The 24,608-nt window shown below is 55.1% G+C and overlaps 1 protein-coding gene across 4 annotated transcripts in view; it reads right to left on the bottom strand.

The window, feature by feature from the left end:
• Positions 1-24,608, bottom strand: part of AKAP13 (A-kinase anchoring protein 13) — a 76,260-nt gene that overhangs the window by 38,568 nt on the left and 13,084 nt on the right. For 3 of the 4 annotated variants that reach the window (XM_056113799.1, XM_056113800.1, XM_056113801.1), the window contains exons 3-5: positions 10,939-11,014; positions 5,518-5,648; positions 1,521-1,891 (exon numbers count right to left, since the gene is read on the bottom strand). In XM_056113799.1, the coding sequence (XP_055969774.1) occupies positions 1,521-1,891; positions 5,518-5,648; positions 10,939-11,014 (578 nt within the window). Of the gene's footprint in view, positions 1-1,520; positions 1,892-5,517; positions 5,649-10,938; positions 11,015-19,056; positions 19,567-24,608 lie in introns of those variants that run through there. The other variant, XM_056113802.1, reaches the window with a different exon arrangement.

Below are 24,608 nucleotides of genomic sequence, written 5' to 3'. Positions count from 1 at the left end.
CAGATGGGAAACCAAACCTACTTCTTGGGGCTGTCAACTGCTAACAGGTGGTCTTGTTAAGAAGTCCACTCTGCTTTAGGAAGAGAACCTGGCTGTAGGGGTTGTTCCCCGACATCCTGACTTCTTCGCTTTTAAAAAATTGGTGTGAATACTTATCCCCGAAGTATAGCAAAAATAAAGTTAGGAGATGGGGTGGACCAATGGATCAGTGGGTAGGATGCTCATCTTGCTTGTGGCAGCAACCTCATTCAGATCCCCAGCACCCCACAGGGTGAGGTCGCCTGAGCCCTGCCAGGTGTGATCACTGAGTGCAGAGCCAGGAGTCAGCCCTAACCACAGCCAGTGTGCTCCACACCCCCCCACAAAAAAAAAAAAAATGTCCTGAAGTCCACTGTAGAATAATGGCCTCCTGGGAAGAGCCATGATCAGATCAGCAAAAAACTGGGCTCCATGGCAGCTGGGTACATCAGGAACTCGCCTGGATGCCCACAGCGAGAATAAAACCAAATGGCTTGGGGAGGGGAGTGGGCAGGAGTCTGGAAGCTCAGGCAAGGGTGCCCCCAGAAATGAGCAGGCAGGCCCGCGGAGGGGCTGCTGACAGGACTGAGGGTGGGCCAGATGCCGAGTGCTCAGAGCCAAGAGTAAGAAACACTTGGGGGGGGGGGGGGGGCACTGAGCTGCCTCACTAAGGAAGTGCGGGCGAGTGGGGGGCGGGGGCGCTCCATGCAGAGCCTCCCAAAGCAAGAGGCCCCAGGAAAAAGCCCCAGGCAGGAAGCCACAGGGCACTCTTCTTTGGGAGCTGAGACCGCCTCAGACTACTGACTCCCAGAACCCTGGAGAAGCTGGCGCTCAGGAAAGCGCCCCCGGATGGGCTGGCTGATCCGTGCAGAAATCCCGCCACTTAGTGGTCTTTACGGGTCTCAGCCTCTCATGAGGATGACACAGCGACAGCTCAGATTTCACCAGGACTCTCATTTCCGCACGAGGCATACGCACCGTTTTCTGGAACGCACTCTGAGAAACGGGAAATCCCGGGATCGTGAGATTTCCTATCTATTTCTGAATCCAAATCAAAACTACTCCTTCCAATGTGTGGGTTACACCAGTCTTTCGCAAAGTGGGAGAGACCATTTCACCAGCACCACCCAGGGGACCACCAAAACAATTCAGGGGGTAGAGGCCCCAGGTGCAATTTGGGGGTGCTCTCTGCAGGATTGCATAAAGAGAGATCTCCAAGGGGGGCCGCTGAGAATTTTTATCTCTGAAAGAGGAGGAGGAGGACACTAGAGTTTGGGAGCCCGGAGAGCCTGAATAAAGGGTACCAGTGGGTGAGCAACTGATGTCACTAGGACAGTTGTGTCCCACTTGGGACCTTCACCGCGACAAATGCTCTGCAGACGTGCAATCAGAGCTCAGACGGTCACTGCAGAGCAGGGAATCAGGTGTGAGCTTTCCAGATGCCCGAGCTTCTGGGACCCCACAATCTCTCCCTCACACAGACTGGCAGGCTGCCCTCTCACCTCCGGTGGTTCATCTCTGCATCGCTGGCCGCGTTCTTCCCCGGTCCCCAGCTGTGCCTCCGGAAAGGGGACAGCGAGCGCATTGAGCCCCTGAGCACTGAGCGTGTGCTGGGCACTTCGGTGACACTGTCTGTCTCCTCGTCCTCGAGGTCCCCCGAGCCGGCCGGGTCACGGGAACTCTGGCGGCCCGCGGCACCTGCTTCAGGGCTGCCGGCACCTTCCAGGCCGGGCTGGTCTCTGGGCCTGCTCCCATGTGCCACGTGGGGTAGGGACACGTCGCTGCCCAAGGAGGAGTGGCGGTCCAGCGAGGCGGAGTCGTCGGTGCAGGAGCTGGAGCCAGTGAGGTCGCAGCCCAGCTGCTCCTCCTCGGGCTGCAAAGGAGAGAGGCATGAGCGGTGGCTATCGGCGACCTGCAGCAGGCCGACGGCTCTCGCGGGGGCAGGATCAGAACTGACAGCCGAGCCAGGGTCACAGCTGGGCGCTGGGTGCCTCTGGCAAGGACAGGCCTGGCCTTGGCCCTTCCCACCTGCCGCCTGCAGGACAAGAACAGGAGCACGAAGCAGACTCTCAGAGGGCGGCCTCCCTGGGGTCAGCCCTGTCGGCCAGCACCGCTGTCAGCAGCCCTGCAGGAAGCTTGAGTGCATCTGGGTTCCTTGAACTGCTATCAGGCCGAAACAAAGCTCAGCCACACAGCGGAGAGCTGAGATCGCTCCCGAGGCAGGCGGGTGATGGCTTTCAGAAGCTTGCAGAAACGTGTGCAACGGCACAGGAACCCACTTAAGGTCAGGAGCCACTAAGGCCCGAGTTCTGGCACCAAAAGCTGAAGTGGAAGGCCTGATCATCCCCTCCCGTCTCCGAGACCCACTGCACAGAGCAGTCAGCTGGGACACCGGTCTTTGACCCATGAGCCCCGCAAGCCATGCAGACCATGCGGCTGGGGCCCTGCGCTCTGCTCACCAAAGACCCCAAAACAGACAGGGGGAGGGAGATAAGCTTCCAGCACCCCACACCCAGAAAGACTGAGTGCCCAGAAGAGATACAATGGCACTCTGGCTTCAGCAGGGCAGCTCATGGGCCCTCCGAGTCTCGAGCTGCCCCTGCCCGCAGGGAGAGGGAAAGCCTCGCCGCGGCCTTTTTTTCTGCTTCTAGAACTTTCCTCATGAGCCTGACTCCTCTGATTCTTTGAGAAGGACTGTTTCAAGTGAGGAGAACAAACAACCCTTCTCTCTGGCCTGGGATCCAGCCCTGGCTCACAGAGGGTCCGGGCAGCACATGTCACGCTTCTGAGACTTCCCACCTGGGAGGCCAGACCTCAGCAGCTCCTGGGAGGCTCACGAATGAAGGCCCTGCGATGGGCCAGTCCTCACTCCGCTCCCGGTCACTAACCTCAACAGTCCTAAGCATCTGCTAGCAAGCAGGAGCCCCCAGTCATTTCTGTACCTTTCCCACAGTAATCACAGTCTTTCCAAGATAGATTCAGTAAGTATGCTCACTGGCATTCCTATCGCCAAAACAGCATGAAAATTCAGGGCCAAAACGGTTGAATCCATGCACAGACCCAGCTCATGGGAAAGGCGGAGAGCCCCCCAGGCCCTGCGTGTCCCTGGGGGGCTACCTTGGGCTCATGTATCAGAAGCGGGTTTATTGCTCTTCAGGGAAAAAGACAGCAGTTGTTAAGACTCTCTGGGGAGTTCACAGCCCTTTCTGAAGAGCGGGACAGCCTGGATGACGAGCACCTTCAGGTCACACCTTTCTGCTCTGTGCCAGAAAGAATCCCGGGTGCCTGCTCCCCTTTACGCAAAGAGTCGGTTTGGGACTGTTGATCCCAGGGGAGAAAACTCTGAACCTGTCTTACTGTGAAGGAGCCAAAGTCCCTGGACCAGGACATGACGGGAAGAGGTCACAGGACAGGCAGTCAGAGAGCCTGTGGGAGGCCAGGATGACACAGACGGATGCAGGAAGTGACCTAATCCTCCATCACAGTTTCACAGAAAGGGGTGTTGTAATGCCTGTCTGCTGGCTGCTCAGCGCGGGGGGAGAAACCGTGGGACAGTGGAGCTGGGAGGAGCCCCCAGGCCAGCAGCCGCTGCCCGGCTTCGAGCACGCCAGCTCCTTCTCCAGAGCTGGAGAGGAAACACTCATCAGGAAGCAGGCTGGGGTCGCATTTCAACCCTATTCCTGAGCAGGCAGTGGGTCTGAGAAGACATCCTGACCACATGAGGGCATTTCCCAGGGACCTGCTGGGGTAAGCCGCTCCCACAGGAGAGCAGGGAGCCCCAGCTCCGCGCCTTCAGGAGGCCCCAAAGCACAGTCCATGCCTGAAGCTCTCTCTTCTCCTCTCCTGGGCCCCGGGACTGAGCCAAGCCACCTCCACCCCATGCCCAGCATGTGAGGGTACAGCAGGCTCTGGTGACCCTGTCATTCAGAGTGACCTGACCTGTCAGAGTGACCCTGGGGCACTCTGCCATGCAATGAAGGAAAACTGGCTTCAACTTGCAAAGCTCTCTGTCCAACCAAGTCATCCTGGGGGGAAAAAAAATAAAATAAAATAAAATAACCTCACAAAATCCAGCAGCAGTCGTCAGTGCCTCCGGCAGCTGGAGTAAGATGGTTACACAGAGGAAATTCTGGTTCTCTTGGGCTAGGAGACCGCACTGGGGACCAGAAAAAGCCACAGCTGCCGAGGTGCTGACACACGGGAGCAGCAAGCCAGGCTTGAAGATCTTCAAGATCGTCACCCAGACCTTTCACCTTGAAGATCATTTCCTACTACGAAACATCTCAAACATCCATAACTGGTGATCAACCCCCTCATGGGCCCCTGAGCCCACCTTGATGAGGAGCAATGATTTTGTTCCTAAAGCTGAACTTCGAGATGCTATCTCCTTCCCTCTGACCGACTGAAACGAGCTGCTGCAGGCCAGTGCCCTCGGGGAGGAGGAGAGCATCTCGGGAGTCCTCCTACTGAGAGGCTCAAGGGTGCAGGCAAAATCGCCCAGTCCTCCAGTGACAGGACAGAAGCAAGGGCTCTTGTCTTGATTCAACTCATCCCATATGGTCCCCTGAGCCAACCAGGAGTGAGTCCTGGGCACCGAGTCAGGAGTAAGCTCTGAGCCCTGCTGGGTATGACCCCCCAGTCCCCCCCCAAAAAAAATTCTAACTAGTCCTTTTGAATTCCTCTTTGTGAATAACCAGAAAAGGAAGATTTCAATGCTGTGTGGATTTCTGACATTTTGGGTCCCTTGAGCCAATCCCATGGGGAACAGCAGTAGGATCTGGAAGATCAAGAATCTTTCCAGGGGTCTCTGGAAGGAATGAGCACCAGAAGAGGAGCAACATAGAAAGGTACAGCAAGCCAGAGACTATGGGAAATGAAGTGGTAAAGGCCGGAAAGGGTTCCTGACTAGGAGATGGGGCACTGCCCTTGTGAGGGAGCCTGGACGCATCCCCAGCGCCACAAACAAGACAAAGCATGTTCCAGATTCAGTGCCGGCACATCAGCCGCACATTCAGGAGAAGCTCAGTACTCCCCTCGCCTCCCATGGACTCCAGCAGGGACACCCACCGGGGAGTCTCCCCGTGCCTCTGCGATGGGAAAGGGCCCAGATCTGCTCAGAAACAAATCCCACTCACCGAGACCACATACAAGCAGGCGCCAGCTTGGCCCCCTCCCTTGGAGCTCCTCAGACCGTGTGAGAACACCCACGACTTGAGGGGAGGCCTCCAGCGGGGCCCTGAGGAGGGCGCAGGCTTCCAGGCAGATAGGGAAAGTTCCAGCACAGCCCGCGCCAAGAGCCGGGGTGAGCGCCCTGGGAGCCTCAGCTCCAGGCCAAAACATGAATCACAAGTCTCTTCGCTTCGCTCCCACGCCGGCCGGCCGGCCCGGTCCCTTCCGGCCCACTTCCAGGCCCGCCCTGCATGTACTGTGGCAGCGTCTCAGGCCTGGGACCCCAGGACCACCTGGGAGAGCACCCGGGCTCAGCCGCCTCACACATACCCTGGGGAAGATGGCGCTGTCCGCGTCCTCGCTGGGCGAGTGGAAGAGGTCACAGTCGCTCCCGGCGCCCCCTGGAGCTGCCCCTGGCTTGGCGGTGCGCTCGCTGCCCAGTCCGACATCCAGGAAGCTCTCTGAAGGGAGAAGATCTTGCGTCAGTGCCACACGAGGACTCAGTCCCTTCTCGTGCTGCAGCCGCCCTTCTAGCCCGCTGTCTGTGCTTCCCTGCCTCCTAACACTGACAGGCCGCGATGGACAGGCCAACAGCTCGGCTTCAACACTGCCCTTCTGCATGGACACAGTCAAGGCCAGCTGCAGGTGCATGCGGGGAAACCGGGAAAGGTCGCCTGGCTTGGAAGCACAAGGCACTGAGTCCCATCCCAATTGATACCCACGCACGCTGGGCTCACTGCCTGTCTCAGACCCCAGTCCCCACAGAGTGCCATCCCCGGGCAGGCCTGCAGGTACAACTACATGTGCGGGCCCCCACCTTCTCCTCGCTTCAACTGTGGGGGGTGCCAAGCAAGTTTAGGCAGCCCCACTCATGGCCACAATGAAGGTAAGGGCTACAAAGACAGGAAGAACAAATTTACGACCCAGTCCTTGGTACATCTACACAATGGAATACTATGCAGCTGTTAGAAAAGATGAAGCCATGAAATTTGCACATAAGTGGATCAACAGGAAAAGTATCATGCGAAGTGAAATGAGTCAGAAAGAGAGGGGTAGACATAGAAAGATTACACTCATCTGTGGCATATTAAGCAACAGAATAGGAGACTAACACCCAAAAATAGTAGAGATAAGACCAGGAGGTTTGCCCCATGGTTTGAAAGCTGGCCTCATGTGCTGGGGGAAAAGACAGCTCAGACAGAGAAGGGAACACCAAGCAAAGGGTGTTTGGAGGACGAGCTTGGGTTGGGTGATGCGTGCCGAAAGTAGACTATAGACTGAACACAATGCCTACTCAATACCTCTATTGCAAACTAAAACACCCAAAAGGAGAGAGAGGACAAAAGGGAATGCCCTGCCACAGAGGCGGGATGGGATTGGGGGGGTGGGGTTGTGGGAGGGATACTGGGATCATTGGTGGTGGAGAATGGGCACTGGTGGAGGGATGGGTACTCGATCATTGTATGACTGAAATGTAAACATGAAAGCTTATAAATATGTGACTGTACCTCACAGTGATTCGCTATAATTAATTAATTAATTAATTAACGAACCAGAAAGATGAAACAAATGCTGAGTTAAACCATGACTCCGCCCACATTTAGATATTTAAACGATGACCTTCTTGGTAATTAAGTGCTTTTTGCTTTCACTACCAAAATGAAAAAGTTCTTTATTTGGAAACTATGTGATAGGGTGTGTGGCCAATTTCTATTTTGAGACTTAAGTTCTTTGTAGACTGTTACTCTATCAAAATACCGTGCAGAGGGACAGCGGGTAAATGAGTTAACCCACTCCAAGCTCCTGTCCAGGGGGTCCAGGGGGTTCTGACTGGAAGGCCACATGACCTAGCAGCAAGGAAGACAGGCCAATGACACTCAGAGGTGTCACTGAGTCCCCAAAGAAATTCAGTTAGTGAAGAGACTGAAGTTAAGAGTGAGGCATCTCCGCCCCAGCCATCTGCTCATCACATTTGGGGCCACAGCAAGTGACAAGGGGCAGAGCTAAAAGCCTGGCTCCCCCGGAGATCAGAGTAGAGCCCCACTGGGAGGCGTGGGCACACTCAGGCAAAACAAACCCAAACACCCCAAGTCTGAGGCATGCTCCAGGGAGGCCTGTTTCTGCCACTGTGCCCAAGCGGTGTCTGTCCCATGACAACACTGGCATGGGCGCTGGTGACAAACGTGGTGAAAGAGAAACAGGGAGACCCCCGGCTCCCCACAGTGCACAGGGACCCAGGTGGGGTTGGGGGCAGAGGAAGGTGTTTTGGCTACTCTGAAATCAACCACATTACGCACTCTGAATGAGCAGGGACTTTCAGGCGACTTCTAAGAGGCACTTCACTGGTCCAGATGAAGAACCATCATGGGTCAAGCCCAGGGAGCACACTTAAACGGCCACAGCCCCAGTGTTCTTGGCACCGTGTGGTCCCGGGAGCACTGACCTGGGAACAGACCCCAAACACTACTGAGCAAGCCCTCCCCCGACAAAGGAAAAATAAATTTAATGAAGCTTCTTAAAACACCGGAAAGAATGGGGCTGGAGCGATAGCATAGCAGGTAGGGCGTTCGCCTTGCACGTGGCCGACCCGGGTTCGGTTCCCAGCATCCCATATGGTCCCCTGAGCACCACCAAGAGTAATTCCTGAGTGCATGAGCCAGGAGTAACCCCTGTGCATCACCGGGTGTGACCCCCCAAAAGAAAACCAGAAAGAATCATTTGTTAATATAAGGTTGTTTTCTGGGAGTCAAACACACAACACAGGGCTGGGCATTTGCCTCGTATACGGTGGCCCCACCTAGTTTGCTCTGGGCACCATATATAGTATCCCAGAGCACCGCCAGGAGTGACCCCTGAGCACAAAGTCAACTGTAAGCCCCTGAGCACCACTGGGGATGGTCCAAAAACAAACAACAAAAATTTAGGCATTTAAGTAGGCAGTGGAGGAGTTCTCAAATTAAGAGCCATGGTACATGTATGCACACAAAGGAACAAGGGTTCCCAATCTCACAGCAAAAATAAACCGAATGAGACAATTCCCACACAGAAGCGCAACGTGGGGGTCTGTCTCAGGAAGCAAGCGGGGCCCGTAAGGACAAGCCAGAATATTCAACTAGAGATGAAACAATCACTTGAGTTCATTTCCGGATAGCAGCTCCTCTGGGTCTATCAGTTCAGTGGGAACAGCTCTGACAGCTGAGGTCTGGACAGCCCGAGCCTCGTTCCCAGTTGGGAGCGTGCATCAACTTAGGCGGAGCTGGTGGCTGTGATCTTTCTACTTGCTTCCTTTTCTCCACTTAGAAAAATAAGAAGCTCTGTTCTGTGGCGGAGGGAGTGCAGTGGAGCTGTGGCCAGGGACAGAAAGGACTGTCACAGAGCGAGCTGCCGGCTGCCCAGCAGGCAGGCTCACAGAACCCGGCCAGGCTCCAGGCTGGAAGACAAACCAGCTCGAGAGAGTCTGAAGGAAAATCCATAGGGAAGATCCAGCACCAGAGGCATCTCTGGCTAGCAAGCTGCAGGAAAGAGCCAGGATGAGGTCGAGGGGAGACCAAGGATTACCAGTCACTAAGCGCCCCTCACAAACGACAGCCGGAAGGCAAAGTCAGTCTAGACTCGACTGCATTCAACGCTATGTTTGCAAAGTGAAATGGCGCCTTTCTTCCTCTGGGCCCTTTCTTCCCCAAGGGGCAGGAAACAAGAGGCTGGCCTGGCCAGCAGCACTGGTGAAAGACTGTGGGGGTGAGTGGGTGCAGGAGGGGGTCACACAGCTGCCCTGAGTCTCACTTCCACACAGGTGACACAGTAGAGAATGAAACGACTGTGGTGACCTTAGAAGTTATACAGAGGACCCTCAGAACTCTGCCCCATGACACAGAGCAGGCACGCACTGAACGTGCTGGTAAGGTTAAATTCTTAGCCCACAGTGTGGCATCCGTGGGGATGTGCAACTCACCCCCTATTCCAGAGCAAAACGCTCCTGTTCGGAATGGCCTGGTAGGCTGGTTTTTGGCCAGAGAACACTCAAAAACATTATCATATGAAGTAGTGGCAAAAGTGTTCGCAGACCCCAATAACCAACCAAATCCTACCAAACGAGAATGTTCTCCTTTGAAAGAGAGGACTCTGTACCTTGAGGGGCACCAGAATTGTCCTGTGGCCCCGACATCAACCTATCTGTAACTTCTGGGACCTGACCCAGGTGCTTTGTAAAAATGAGCAGAATGTGTACTTGGAAGATGCTGTCCAGTCATTTAGGCTTTAAACTGCATCTATGCAATCAAATTACAGCTGACAGGGAGGAGGAGTCAGCATCACTCCTGGGCTCTGCTGAAACGAGCTCCCCTGGCTGCCCCACCTTTATCCAGAACTGATGATCGGACAAAGGGACTTTTGGTTTAAGAAAGTAGAAAAGTGTACTAGAAAGTAGAAGAGAAAGGAATTCCCCAGGCAGGGAGGAACTTAGACTAGGACTAAGTTCCACATGGAAAGATTGGGGAGAAGGACTCTTAGTTGGTTTAACGCTATTGCCTCCTTGATCTTTTATTTTTTGTTTCAAAAGATGAGAAATAAACCCGTAACACTGAAAGTACCTAGAATTTGCCCCCCAAACCCATCACTCCTAACAAAGTCTTGAGTCTGAGGCTCAGAATCTCATACTCCAGACCTCAGGTTTTGTTGAAATGAGATTGGAAACAGAACCACTTTCAAAAGGCCAATGTAATGATGCTTCGGGTTGAAGTGTGGAGTAAGCAGGGTGGGGGAGGACATAATTCAGGATTACTCCTGGGGAAACGCACAGAGGTTCAGACCTCATTCTGTGAAATGAATGCATCATACTACGATGAATGGAGATGCCACTCAAAGTATTGAGACGCGAGATAGCCTCGTGCCACGTGGACACGGCCAGCAATTTAGTCTGCTTGGATGGCCAGGACTAATTACACTTTCAGAAAAGCCAATTAGTTGAAGGAACCAAAACACAGTAAGTAGTGCACTTTGAAGTAGGGCCGGGCGGGGAAAGGGTCAGCTAAATGCACCAACAGGGCTAACTTCCTAACGGGATGCAAACCCTAAACATAGCCCGAGTGCAGCACCAGCCCTGACAGCTCCCTTCTCAGAGGCTCAAACAGAAGAAAACACTTCTGGTTCCATGAGAAACCAACACCGCCCTCAATCACATGAGGGCAGCCGGCCAATGGACGCCTTTCCAGGCAGATGTCTGCCAGCTGGACCCCCCTTCAAGCATTACCACAGGGAAGCTGTTAGGAAGGAGTCAAGCAGTTAGAACGCCCCCGCTCTCAGAGCAGGACTATAAGGACAGTGGACAGAGGTTTCATGGGTGATGCAAACTCAAGCGCACAAACAACAAATGGCCGTTCCTATGACTACAGGCATGGGCATGGGGCTGGGGTGGTTCATGTGTCACCGTGTCACTGGACATGGGTTCTCGGCGTGAAAGTCAGGAGTTCACAGATCATGGGTCAGGCATCCTGTCTCCAGGCAACCGTGGCCACACCTGGGAGAAAGCCTGGGATTGTGAGCTACCCACTCCATACCTCACGGCACCTCTGTTAATGCCAACCCAACCTTCATGTACCCACACTGCCTAAGATGCTGGAGAGGGCAGATCTCCAAGTCAACGAGCATGAGGGGTGACAAAACAACAACAGATGTTTTCCAGCAGTTATTTAAGCAAATTGCACAGAACACCCCCCCCCCCCCCACACACACACACACACATACCCCACTTACCTGGGCTCGTGGTGGGGGTCAGGGGAGATGCTGCATCCGGGGATGGCTCGATGGTACACCAGCTCTCTCGGTTAATCTGTGGGAACAGAAAGTGGGCAGTCTGAGAGCGGGAGGGCATGCAGGGCAAGGCAGGTGCCCAGGAAGATCAACGACACCCCGGACCCATCGCTTTTGCTTTCACCCTTCCATTTTTAACCCTTTATCTCAAAGCAGAAAATTTTTATCTTATGAAAAAAAATCTCTCTCGGGGCCAGAGCCATAGCACAGCAGGTAGGGTGTTCGCCTTGCACACGACCGACCCGGGTTTGATCCCCGGCATCCCATATGGTCCCCCAAGGACCGCCAGGAGTAATAGTAATTCCTGAGCGCAGAGCCAGGAGTAACCCCTGAGCATTGCTGGGTGTGACCCAAAAAGCCAAAAAACAAAACAAAACCAAAAAAACCCTCTCTCGATGGAAACAGGGCACTCTCCACTCGGTTAGGGCATTAAAGAGACTGTCCATGAGTGCTAGGCATATTGGAGCAGCAGGGAAGGGGCACGCAAGGGGACCAGTGCCTGCCAGGAGACAAACCGAGAAAAAGAAATCGACATACGATTAGCCACGTACCAAAATACACACTTAGCACCTTCGTTTGCAAGTTCAAAATAAACATTAAAATAGTTGTTATTTGTTCTGAAGGCAAATGCCAGTTGGGCCTCTGGTTTGGAGCCCTGCGTGTGGGCTGCAAGATGGCCACAGCGCTGCCCAATCCTAGCACCACACGCGCCTTCAGCAGGGACCCCAAACACTGATCTGGACCCCACACACTGCTCCTGAGCAGCACCGGGTGTGGCCCCAAAAATAAGCCAAACGGAAAAATTCTGTTAGTTTTGAACCCCCATGACAGCAACGATAAATGTGCACTCTCCGTGTTAACGCAAAGACTTACTAGCCTTGGGGACAGTGAGGGAGTGAATGACAACTGGTCTGAAAGCACACAGAGAAGCCAGACATGCCCACAGCAATAAGACGTTTACCCAGCCTGCACAACTTCCAAACGAGGCGACTAACATTCCTCGTCTGGAAGCTTGAAAGTATGTAACTTTCCAAAGGACTGATCAAGATCTTTGGTTTTTATTGATGTGGTATCGGTTTATAACACGACTTTCCAGAGACTTGACATAACTGAGCAGTTAGGCCTGAACGATCACACAGCGATAGCAAAAGCCTATTTCTGTCCTTTCTCCCAGTTCTTTTGCACACCGTTTCCTTTTCCCAGTGCACTCTGGCAAGCCTCTCGCTGAGCACTGCCTCGGGCTGACGTTACAGTGCAGGCCAAGGGCAGAGCTGCCTCGCCCAGTCACCAGGGCACATCTGTCTTACTAACAAAGCAGCTGTGGGTCCTTTCTGCATCTGAACTTGTTTCAGCCTCTTTTCACGGATGCTCAGCTCTGGTCCAGGAGCCGCAAAGGGACCCACCTCACAGCGCACAGCACACCCAGCCCCTAGACCCCACGAGCACTCACTTCAGCACTGAACACCAGGCCTGTGCAGCCCCACGGCAGTGTTGCTAAGACATGTTCACCAACGAGAAGGAAGTGGGGTCGCAGTCTGCTCAGAGGGTGGAAATGCATTCAACTGGCCTGTCCTTTTATCAGGTGGGCACCTCCAACCTCCGCCCATGACATGTGGGTACAAACATTCATATGTTTGTGGGTGGATGTGTGCTCATGGTCTTTGTGAGGAGTGGAACATGGGGGTCACACGAGAACTTTGTACTTTCTGTCCCGAGGGACTGCCAGCCTTTTCCTAGGTGGCTGTCCCCTGTGACGACTCCCCAACCATGGAGGAGTGGTCTGATTTCTCCAACTGTTGTCAGCCCTGGGTACTATTTCCACCTGTGCCCTTGACTGTGGACACCTGGGTAGGTAGGTCACGTGATAACATGCTTCTTTTGAAACAGGAAGTGTTTTGACCTAGTCGAGAGGCCAGAGAGCTTGTGCAGTGGGAAGGTGCTTGTCTTACATGCAGCAGCAATCCAGAGTCACTCTCCAGCACCACCTCGGGAGTCCCGAGTCCCATGCACAGTGACTCCCCCCCCCCCCCCCCCGGCAGAACCATGCAGAGACAGCGGGTATGACCCAACTTCCCCCTGCCAAAAGGAAAGAAAACCCAAACAAAACTAGCCCATTTACTGCTACAAAGAAGAAATACCACTGAAACTCATGCTCATACCCTTGGCATGTCTCCTTTGTTCTATTAAAAAATAAGAATGAGGGTGGGGGAAATGGCTCAGAGGACTAGAGCACATGTTTTGCAATAGGAGGCCCAGGCCCGATGCCTGCCACTGCGTGGTCCCCTGAGCACCACTGGGCACAGAGCCACAAGTCACCTCCAAGTATTACTGGTGTGTCCCCAAAAACCAAAATTAAAGAAAAAAAGAAAGAAAAAAAAAACTCATCTCTGTCTCAGGGCGTTAGCTCAAGCCTTGAGAGCTGCAGAGTTCTTAAGCAGCTGCTTGTGGGAGGAGTGAGCACTGTGTGGGGTCAGCCCCGGGGAAGGGAGCTGCAGGCCTGTGGGGGCACGGAGCAGCACTGCAGGATGAGGAGCTGGGCCCACCACACCACAAGGAGCTGAATTCTCAAGCGAGGAAGGGTGGGGGAGGGTATGGCACTGGAGTGATGTGTGCATGAAAAGCATGGTTAACCTCAATAAAAATGGTGGGGAGGAGGGGTGCAGAGACGGGGATAAACAGAAGAGCAGGGGGGCACAGCAAGGCGCTTGAGGGTACTGGAGTCCTCGGGGAAGAGCAGCCTGAAGAAGCTGACAGGGGGTGAAATCCCAGCTCAGACACGCGCCCCCTGCTCAGACAAGATGCTGGGGGAGGCGGGACCCCGGGGAGGACAGAACGCCAAGTCTGCGGACCCAACTGTGGGGGAGCTTTCTCAAGGCTTCATCTCTGAGCTCAGGATTCACAGGGCAGTACCGAGACTCCAGCTGGGGGAAGTTTTGCACTCTGCCTTCCTTCCCGGGGTCCCTGCAGGGCAGAGGTGAGGAGTGGATGGGAGCCGAGGGTCGCAGGGACATGCTGGTAAGCAGAGCTGCAGGGAGGCAGTGGCCGAGCCAGCCTTCCACAAGTATCTGCTTCCTTCCTGTCCCCGGAACGTAGCGAGGCAACCTTGCGTCCCAGAAAGGGGAAGACCGTGCAGCAGGCCCAGCAACGGGGTGGGAAGGCCCCGCTGACCGCCCACCCCAGGGTCGCGAACACTATCTTGGGGTTCAACCACTGCCACAAACACTTTTCACAGCAAGCACAAGTGGCTGAAGTCTGGAAGTGATTCAACATCACCAAAGACGTGGTAGAAAATAAAGTCACTGCTGAATTTAGACAGAAACATTTTAAAAAGAGTGAATGAGGTTTTCTGAAATGAGAATGAGCTGAGGTAGAAGCCACGCTGCTGACGTGCAGATGTCTCTCTGAAGCCCGTGGCACAGGAGCCGGGTACTTCTGGGGGGCCGCCAACGGGGAGAAGGGGTGTCAGTCCAGCAGAGGGCAGGTCCGGGTTCTGGGAGGGTTCGTGCCCCAGACAGGCTGGCCGGTCAGAGCACAGGTACCAGGCTGCCCAGCACATGGTGGATGCCACCCCTGAAGAGGAGCAGGAATGGCGTGATGGGAGAGCAAGGGGAGCAGGACAGGAGAAGCATCTAAGGGCCAAGAAACACAGCAGCTGGATGCCAGGCCCAGGAGAGGCGGGGAGGGGCCTCGCCAGAGAGGCGCATCCTGTGGGCAGCGCTGGGGCCATCTCCCTGTGGAGAGCCCATTCCCTGCACCACAGGATGAGGAGGGGAGGGATCCTGGAGCAGCAACAGGGGTCTGGGGTAGTCAGGGAGGCGAGGCAGGACATGTGGCCACCGTGACTCAAAGCTCTACTCTCCAGGCTGCCAACAGAGAACAAGGACGGGGGCTGCGGATGGGATGGGGACAGCACGGCCGAAGAAAGCAAAGTGGCAGGACACGGTGACCGTCTAGTCCAGAGCACTGTCACCCAGTCTGGGCAAACGTCCTCCACCGCACAGAAGCAGCAAGGCCCAGAGACAGCCAAGAACCACACCACAGACAGAGAGAGAAGGGGCAGGAGAGCCCCGAGGAGGGTGAGGAGGTGCGGAGGGAGAAGGGAGTGAGCCTGGCGGACCGTGCTCAGCTGCACGGCTGTGGCAGAGGCTGGAAGAGTCCCAGGTGAGGGGCGTGGGACCACCAGGCGGGGCACACCCCAGAGGAGCAGTGTGTCACACAGTGGGGGTGGGCATGGGGCAGCTCGCATATAAACTCAGCCGTGTGTTTGTGAACTAGACAGGCCGGTCAAAACTACGCTGGCACAGCACACGGCACCCGTGACAAGGGCCAGTACGAAACAGTGACCAGCGTTGGCAGGAAACGGGAGAGCCAGCTGTTGGCCAGATCACATCCACATCCATGTCCACAGCAGGAGGGGGACGACAGCCCCACTCTGGCTTCTCAGGGTCGCTGCTGCGACAGGCACACTCGCCTTCATCCCACGCCCACGCTGCTCCCTCCCGCCCTTCTCATGCACAGGAGCCATGGGAAGGTCACGTCCGTGAATGCACGTGAAACAACCCTGTGGATGTGTGCATCACAGGCAGTTGTGTGCCCTGGCCCCGAGGGGTCCATACCCACCCCCATCTGCTCAAAAGAAAGGCCATTCTCTTCCCAGGAGATAGCTTGGGCCGAGGTGCTGGAGTAACACGGAGAAGCTGGTCTCAGAGCACTCTCCGCTCTTCTTTGGAGGCGAAGGCAGCTAGAAAGGGGAATAGAGCAGCGTGGGCGCCACTAATGGGCTCGGGCAGAAAGAGGAAACGGAAGGGAAGACGACGCGCGTTTCTCCCCAGTATGCGGGACTGGGAATGGACCGAGTGGGCAGGAGCGAGACGAGCCGTTGAGGGGGCAGAAACAGGGCTCAGCAAGCAGCTGGAAATGAGGGAAACGGACGCTGCTATTAAATAGCCGTGGTTCTGGCGGGGTCTTCTTTTTTATTTTCTCCTGGGCAGAAAGTTCCTAGAACCTACTCTCTGGCCCTGATCCTATTTAAGCTGAAAAATAAAACTTAAATCTTTTGTCCACAGTCTCTCTGCAAAAATGAGATCTTGGACACAAGTACGCAGCACCCAAATGCCAGGGGAGTTCAGCACACGTGGAACGTGGGTCCTAATGGAAAGTGGCAGACCACGGCCATGGCTGTGCCCCTGCCACGTGGCCTGGGAGCAAGCCTGGTGAAGACCTACATCACTCTACCGATGAAAAGGGGTAGGCATACTCAAGTGAACGGGAACTGTCTTTGATTAGGGGCATGTATTGATATCCGAGCACCCTAGAGGAGATGGTCACACACCCCCTGCTCAGCCACTGCCTGTGCTTCTGAAGCCACAGTCTCAAGAGACCTGGTCAGAGACGCTGAACAAAGGAAGCAAAAACCCACCCTCCTCTGTAGCCCCAGTCTCCCAGGGTCTGGACTAGCCTGTGCAGACAGGGGCTCCCACCAACCCTTCACCTCCTCATTTTTTGCCTAGTGCAAGGCACAAGCATCCTGGAACAAACTCCCGCAGAGCTGAGTCTCCACTCACTGAACGCCAAGTTCCTGGGGACAGTCACGCTCCCTTGGTGAGCAAAAGGGGCATGAATAGTGCCACTGCTGGTATTACAAAGTGAGTAAAATGGTGATGGCCCTTGAACTAAACCAGTTTACACCTTTACTCAGTCCCAGGCTCTGGACCGAATCTTTCCATTCGTGGTTCCGCAGAACATTCTAGTGCGGGCAGTCCTTCTGGGTTTAGATTACTCTGTGGATCAGAGTGGGGTAAGCAGCTGGCGGGGCGCGTGTACCCACTGGAGAGAAGCGTGGAGAACCATCCTGCATGACTAGAGGCAGCAGGGACCTGTGCGAGTGCTCCAATCCAGGCGGAATGTGAAGGGGGGCGGGTAGTCCAGCCCCGGGGGTGACACCGTGAGCTGCCCCCACCATGAGCTGCGCAAGAGGGAGACTCCAGGAGTACAAGCTGATCAATACCCAGGCAACAAAAAAGACTTAGCAACCCAGAGTCATGGAGAGAAAGGAGAGAGCCACGGTCCCTGAGAACAATCCCATCTGGGCTGGCACCGAGGACGCCGCCTCTGAATCTGCCTTCCATCTGGTGAGGGAGACCCACAGGAGGACCCAGAGCATGGCTCTGCCCGCTGCTTCTACTTCAGACCACAGACCTGCTGCTACACGCCTGGGCTGCTGTCAGGGGGTTTCCCACAACACCCACGGAGACCCTGGGCATGCCTGGCCAACGTCCTGTCCTACCTGCCCAGGCCTCTCTGGCTGCTCCTCATTCCGGTGGTGCGTCAGTATTTGTGGTGCTCTGGGGAAAAGTTCCTCTCCAGCAGCACCTCAGCCCACCTCTTCTACCTCAAGCAGGAGTCCCCTCAGCGGAAACAGCTGGCTCCCCGGCTCCGGTCACTGACAGAAATTGCAAGCTGAGTCCCTTTCTCTGTGTGCTGTCTTTGAGGAAGAATGGGGCTTTAAAGAACTGTGGACCCCTTCAACTCAGCCTGACACCCAATACGATACAACTGCCATTTTAGTGCAGGGTCCTCAGTGGGCACCAATTAACACCAAATGTGCCCATCTTGTTCACGCAGAAAATAGGGTGCTTCAGGACTCCTGGTGCTTATTTGAAATAAATGCCTATTTTCTGAGAAGTGGTTTCCTTCTACTGAAAGGTTTTCTCTTCTAATGAAAGGTTAATGAAATCCCTTCATTAGGTACGAGGCAATCTGGTGAGGGAAAAAGAAAAGAGAGGAAACACAAGTACAAACTAATCAGTAAACACTAATTCCGAGTTTGTTAGCTGGAACCTTTTGGGTTTAAAAAAAAAAAATAAACACACATCTTTGTCACTTGGGTCCTCTCACTGGACAGGCCTGAAGAAAATCCCAAGTTCTTTAGGGAACAGGCAACACCTGCAACCCAGCAACAAGTCTGAGTGAAACAATGTCCAGACTGCCCAGTGTCCCGGTACTCCGTGCAGAGCTCCGTGAGTTCGCTGTGTTGAATGGTGAGTCCAGAGGACACTGGCGACCCCCTTGTCTCCCTCTCCTTCCGTTTTCCCCTAGCGGGCCAAGTCTTGCAGGCTTAAGCAAAAGCACTCCTAAATCTCTGAGGACAAGAATTAAAACAGTGTGATTCTGAGAGATCACATCTGGGAATAAGGTCCAAACACCAAGGGACAAGGGTTCCCTGCCTCACATGGCCTGTGACAAGGCCCACAGCCACCTGCCACAGATTTCAGAAGGGCTGGAACAGCCGCCACCAAATCACACTCGTCCGCCAGCCGCAAGCCCGTTCCTTGGCCACAGGTGACCAGTGAAAACAACCAGGGAGTCTCTGGCAGTCGGCGGAGTTGGCAGGCAAGAGAGCCCACTGCCCAGCCTGCTTATCCTGGCCCCCCAGAGCACCCCAGCTCCCCTCCAAGGCGGGGCTGGGAGGTAGCTGGCTTCTGGCCAATGGCCCCACCTTCGCCAGAAAACCGCTAAACTTCCAAAAATTGCGCCTGGGTTGCCCAACATTCCCAGACTCCCTCTCGGGGGCTAAGGGGGCTCTTGCTAATTTTAGCCTGAAGGCCCACGGCCTTCTGTGAGCAATTAGCTATCTGGAGTCTCCGCCCCCAGGCCCTGCTCCGTGGCCGACATCAGTGACGCCTCGAAAACAAACAAATGCCGCTCTCACCAGCCGTGGCCAGACCAAGGCCAGCCAAGCCCCACTGAGTCAGCAGGCGGGCCGGGGACCCTTCCAAGGGAAAGCAGTGACTCCTTCCCTGGAGGGCTGTGACGGCGAGGCGGCCAGAGCACGGGCCAAGCCAGAGAGGCCGCGGAGAGATGTCCCGACCGCTGTGGGCTGGGAGAAGAAGGCCTGGGTCTTGTGCGGACCCCACGGAAGGAATTTCATCAAGGGTTCAGAGGCGACTCCCCTCCGCACCCACCCCGCCTGAGTCCAAACACCCCTCCAGGCCCTTTCCCTCACCCCCACCCACCCCGACTTGCACAGCTCCTTTGCCTCTGACCAGACCCAGCACTCACCTTCAGCAGCACCACGTCCACTGTCCTGTCCACCTTAGAGATGTCGCAGAGGCTGTAGCGCCTCTTGTGCCGCTCGTACATTCTGTTCTAGTCCAGACAGGAGGAACCAAAGAGAACGGGAAATGCCCCCTAACCTGGGGGGCCAGTGCTCCCGCAAGGCCCTCTCAAACCCCGAGAGTTCCCAACAAGCTGAGAAGAAAGTCACCAAATCCAACAGCATGAGCCAGGTGGGAACTCTGTGGCGACTCCAGAGCACTGGGATGAGGGGCCTGCACGCCGTCGCCGTGGCCTGCCTGCTGCTATGCTTCAGGCACATAGGGACGGAGAGAGATGCGCCCCTCGAGCCCAGGGTGGGCTGGTCCCACGGAGAAACGGAAACTGAACTGGTTCAGCATAATGACGGGCCTGGGGCAGGGGGGCCAGAAGCAGGCAGTGAAAATCCGCCCTGCGCTCAGTCAGGAAAAAGTAAGAAAAAAGCGGTATACAACGAGATGACATGAGAAACGGCTCATTAAACCCACGCTGGTCTAAAGAGAAGAAACCAAGATCAGGGCGATCCGTTTTCCCGTTAGGGCAAGCTGGCACGTCTGCGGAGAGCAGTCTAGAGTCAGGCTGCAGGGGAGAGGCTGCGCTCCGAGGGAGCGGCCAGGACACCAGCCCACTCCGCCCCTGACCCGCCCCTCCCGGGCGGGCCCAACGGCACTGCTCGCCTGCAGCTCAGCACCAGCCGCCCTGGAGGTTTGGAAACCTAATTGCAGTGGTGGGAACGTGATTCATCCACAGACAGAGGGAAAAAACAAGGGCTCCTATTCCAACCCGCTTCCTCCCCTCCTCCTCCTTCCAGTGTCCCTGTGAAAGGGGCTCTGTCCGGCCGCCACGGCGCAGACTGTGACTTTCCAGGCACAGGGCAACAAACAGAGGGTGGGGCGTCCTGCTAAGCCCCCACACGGGGTGGTGAGCGAGCAGGCGTGGGGCTTCCTGCCCGCCACCGCCAGCGAAGCCCGCAGCTCGGCAGGGAGCGTGCGGCCAGCTCAGCTCTGTCCAGGGATAAGGTGGCAAGCTCATCAGGGCCTGGGGGACGGGGCGCACGGAATGCACAGGCCAGGAGGCGGGGCCTGTGTGCTGACGGCTGGTGCCCCCCGTGAGCAGGGAGACACCCTCCCCACCTCACATTCACAGTTCTTGCACCCCACTCGTGGCACTTCTTTCTCTGTGTTTTGGGGAGCCTCCGAACATTCCCCTGTACTGCAATCCTGGGAGCGGCTTTACTCCAGAACCCATTGGAGGGGTGTGGGGGTCGGAGATCGGGGGCGGGCGCAGCGTGAGTTTCAGACAGAGATGGGCCCTCTGACACTCAGAGGCACAAGGAGCCTGGGGCTGAGCTGGCCCGGGGCGAGCCAGCGGCTCAAACTCCACAGCAAAGGGGCAAGCCTCAGTCCCTGCACTTCTGTGTGTCTGGGCCACCCATGGGGCTGCCTCAGCTCGAAGCTCAGTGTCCACTTCACCCCACCTGCCGCTGCAACCTGGGGCCTGTGCTCCCTCGCCCTTCACGCCCGAGAGACGGACACTGCTTCCCACCAAGGTGACGAGAGAAGGCGATCCGAGTGCAAGCTTGCGCATACCTGCTCAGCTCAGGTGCACAGCAAGGGGCCAACGAAGAAAGGCCGGAAGGGACCAACCACAAGAGCCCCGGAGGGCTGAGGACAGGGACATCTCTTGGCGAAGGGTCTAGCCCTAACGGGCCCTGCTCCCCACCACACCCAGCCGGGCCCTCTGTCCTCCCAGCCACCCCCTTCCCGCCGCCTTAATCAGAAGCAAATGTTTCCTGCTTCCCCAGTTCCCAGGCAGCCCTCTGGGATCAGAGACGTGGAACCGCCACGGCCAGCTCTCCTCCAGTCCCCTCCCTACTGCACGCAGGCTGAAGGAAGATAATCTACCCTGATGTATTCCACAGATGGTTTCTGCCTCGTGGCGGAGGTGAACAAAAGAAGCAAATAACCAGGTCTCTGTCCTCAAGAAGTTCATAAAAACCTGTGTCAGAATGGCCCAATCATCTGGAATGGCCCGAATTCCCACTCTGAGACGGACTCCAGGAACAGACTTTGGCATTTCCGGCGGCTGCGGGTGCTAGGCTGGAAACCTAGCGAGCTGTGCTCCGTTCTGGGCAGGGACGGGTTTGCCCTCAGAGCGTTTGGGCTGCCCAGGGTACCTCTGCGCCAAGTGGGGGGCCAGAGCCTGCGCTCTCCCCTCTGACTTGGCCCAGCTCTCTGGCAGAGGCTGCACTGAGCCCTGCGCTTTGCTGCTGCTGCGACAGTCCAGGTTTTTATCAGAAACATCTGGAACCACTGAACCGTTACTCTGTTAGAATTTTGAAAAACAGGGACCAATCATTTCTATTCAAACCAGGGCTGAAAGATACGAGGTTTCGTTCCGAGACCATTTTCTCTTCCCTTTGCTTCTGGGAACTGTGTGTAATAGGAATAACGGCCTCTCCCTTCTCCCTGCAGTTCCTCTCTGGCCACAAGGTGCCCCGAATTCCTTGACGGGGTCAGGGGGTTATTTTTAATGGGCTCATACCAGAGACCCATCCGTCTTCAAGATTCTAGAGAATCAAGTACAGAAATTCTCTACATTCTAACTGAAGCATTTCGGCTTGTGAGTTCAGTTTTGCCACAGGCCCTAATCCTTGGTCCAAATGACTGAAGCCCCCTTCAAAGCAGTGTCACCTTCTGCCTTGGCTCAGGAAGGGCCAGCTAAGGTCCTGTGGCAGTTTTAGAGTCTGGAAACCAGCAGGGAGGTAGCAAAGCTGCCAGCATTGGGGTGGGGGGCGGGAGGGGGAGCCCACCTGACTCTCCTTCCCCCGCCCCAAGCAGTTGGCAGTGGCCACCCAGGCCTCCGTGCAGCAGGGACCCAAGCAGCTTCTGTGGGGGCACAGGGAGGTGGGGGTAGAAGGGGGTGCTGTGCAGAGAGATCAAGAGTTCTTCCTCTTCCTGGGGCACAGTTCCTCCCTGAGTACCAGGGGCTTCCAGAACTGAAAAATGAGACAGTGTGGACACTGGCCTCAGCTCAAATCCTTCCGGGTCTTTCGCTGAGGAATCTTCACCCACAAGAGCACTAGAACGCAGGCAGATTCACAAAGAAAAGGGAACCGAGAGATTCTTCTGCCAAACCAGGTGGAGGAAAGACGCAGCTGGTTCTTGTGTGAGTCTACGCAGCATCGCCACGTTATGCGTGAAATGAGAAGGGGCCTGCTGCCAGCCACTGTCACTGATCTGTGGCTCCCCGAACCTGGAAGCCGTGAGTCACCCACAGACGCGTTTACTGGTGGCGACATGCACTAGACTGCAGAAGGAGACACGGCACTGCCCCCACCCCCACCAGCGATGTCAGTCTCAGCACAGACCGCCCCGTCCAGGCTGTTGAGCTCTTCAGAGGAGAGGGGGTTCCTGAACCCCAGAGAGGCTCCCTCCTGCGCAGTGTTGCTGCAGGCCCAGGAGCCGGGATCCCCCACCTCTGCCCTCTGCTGACTCACTTCTGGAGGGAAGGGGAAGCGTCCAGGAGAGGGGCAGTGATTCGAGGCAGCTCCTGGTTGCTGTTGCCTTCACAAGAAAGCACCGACAGCTCACTGTGCCAGAGAGAGCAAAAGCCAGAGGGGACAGGAAACCGGGAGGGTAAAAACCAAAGCTCCTGAGAGATCGCTTCTCTGATCTGTGTTTCCAACAGCAAGGACTCCCGAAGTAAGCACACATGGTCCATCTCACTGAGTGGCTCCTGAGATCCGAGCCAGGAGGAAACGCTGAACTGTCAGGTGTGCTCCCCACAGCCCCATAAAAGAGCTGCTGGAGAAGGATGACGAGGAACAGCGTCTGTGACTCCCAGAACTCCTCCGTCTCCTATTCTCGAACACGCTGCCGACACTACACTGTTGGTTCCAATGAACTCATTTCCTGTCACTATTTTCCCACCCAAATAGTTTATAAATAGACATTTATGACTGCAAAAAGCATTAGATTCAGACCAACTTTTGGTGGTGGCTTCTATTTCCAACTGTAATCTAGGTCTTTAAAAAATGCTTTTTCTGCGTCTGGTCCCCGCAGTAGGTTACTGGCGCCGGGCCACCCCAGGTGGGAATAGGTTTCGTGCCTTGGCTTGTTCCCCCTGGCGGCTCGGTGGCCACCACCCTCCAGAGGCCACTGGACAGTCAGGTTTGGGCCCGCAGTGACGAGACATGTGGGGCCTCACAGGATGGGGGTAGAGCCAGCCCTTTCCTCCCCACCCCACCGAGATTCTGAGTCGCCCCCCACGCACAACCTCTCTGGCTCCTGATCAAGTTGCTTAACAGCCATGATCCCAGAGACTCAGGAACAAATCTTGGAACCCAGCAGGTTTTCGCAGAAATCCCTCCAGATTTGTTAAAATTCTGGAATTCCAACATGATGTGTTATTTATAACCAGCAATAAAAAACAAACTGTCTACTGTTGCCTTTTTGGCAGATCTGAGTGTTGGGGGTAACATCCCAAATAATAACGGTGGATCTGATGTCCAGATATTGAATGTAATCAAAGTAGAGGGAGAGTAATGTGGAAATCATCTGCCCCACAGGTAGGGGGAGGGTGTGGGATGGGAGATATACTGGGGTTTTTGGTGGTGGAAAATGGGCACTGGTAAAGGGACGGGTGTATCATTGTATGACCAAGACTTATACCCAAAAGCTTTGTAACTGCTTTCGCGGTGATTCAATAAATAAAATTATAAAAAAAAAAAGGGGGGGGTGGAAGTTAAGGTAGAGCTCGCGCCCATTTATATCAGCCTCATCAATGGCTGAATAAACAGCAATACTCCTACAAAAAAAATGCTGTTTCAGTTATGACTTAAACTTCTAGGAGCCAGAACAATAGTACAGTGGGGAGAGCATTTGCCTTGCAGGTGGCCAACCTGGTTGGATCACTGGCATCCCACATGGTTCCCCAAGCACCACCAGGAGTGATCCCTGAGACAGAGCTAGGAATAAGCTCTGAGCCAACTGCCAGGCATGGCCAAAAGAAAGATAATTGCTAGACAGCTTTTGACTCGAGCGATAGCACAGTGGGCAGGGCGTTTACCTTGCAGGCCGCCAACCCAGGTTCAATTCCCCCGCCCCTCTCAGAGAGCCCGGCAAGCTACAGAGAGTATTTCGCCTGCACGGCAGAGCCTGGCAAGCTCCCCGTGACGTATTTAATTTGCCAAAAACAGTAACAAGTCTCACAGTTTGTTGTGAGACGTTTCTAGTGCCCGCGCGAGCAAATTCATTAACGGGAGGACAGAGCTACAGAGCTACAGACAAGCTTTGACTAAGTATGGCATGGGGGAATATATTATTTGCAAACGTTTAACTGTTTTGAAAGAATTTTCAAAATTCCCCCACAATGTGGCTTTTTGACACTTTTACATGTTAAAAACCGTAGAAATCCTTATGTAAACAGCAACTTCAATATCACTAACAATTTGGGCTACCAAAAGACTTCACACAGAAAATTTGTGCTACTGGGACCAAATGCCTTTGGCACCCATG

Source organism: Sorex fumeus, unplaced genomic scaffold, assembly GCF_029834395.1.
Source record: "Sorex fumeus unplaced genomic scaffold, SorFum_2.1 ptg000024l, whole genome shotgun sequence".
NCBI classification, from domain to species: domain Eukaryota; kingdom Metazoa; phylum Chordata; class Mammalia; order Eulipotyphla; family Soricidae; genus Sorex; species Sorex fumeus.
The sequence above is the reverse complement of the archived record's forward strand: the minus strand, read 5'-3'. Positions and strand labels throughout refer to the sequence as shown.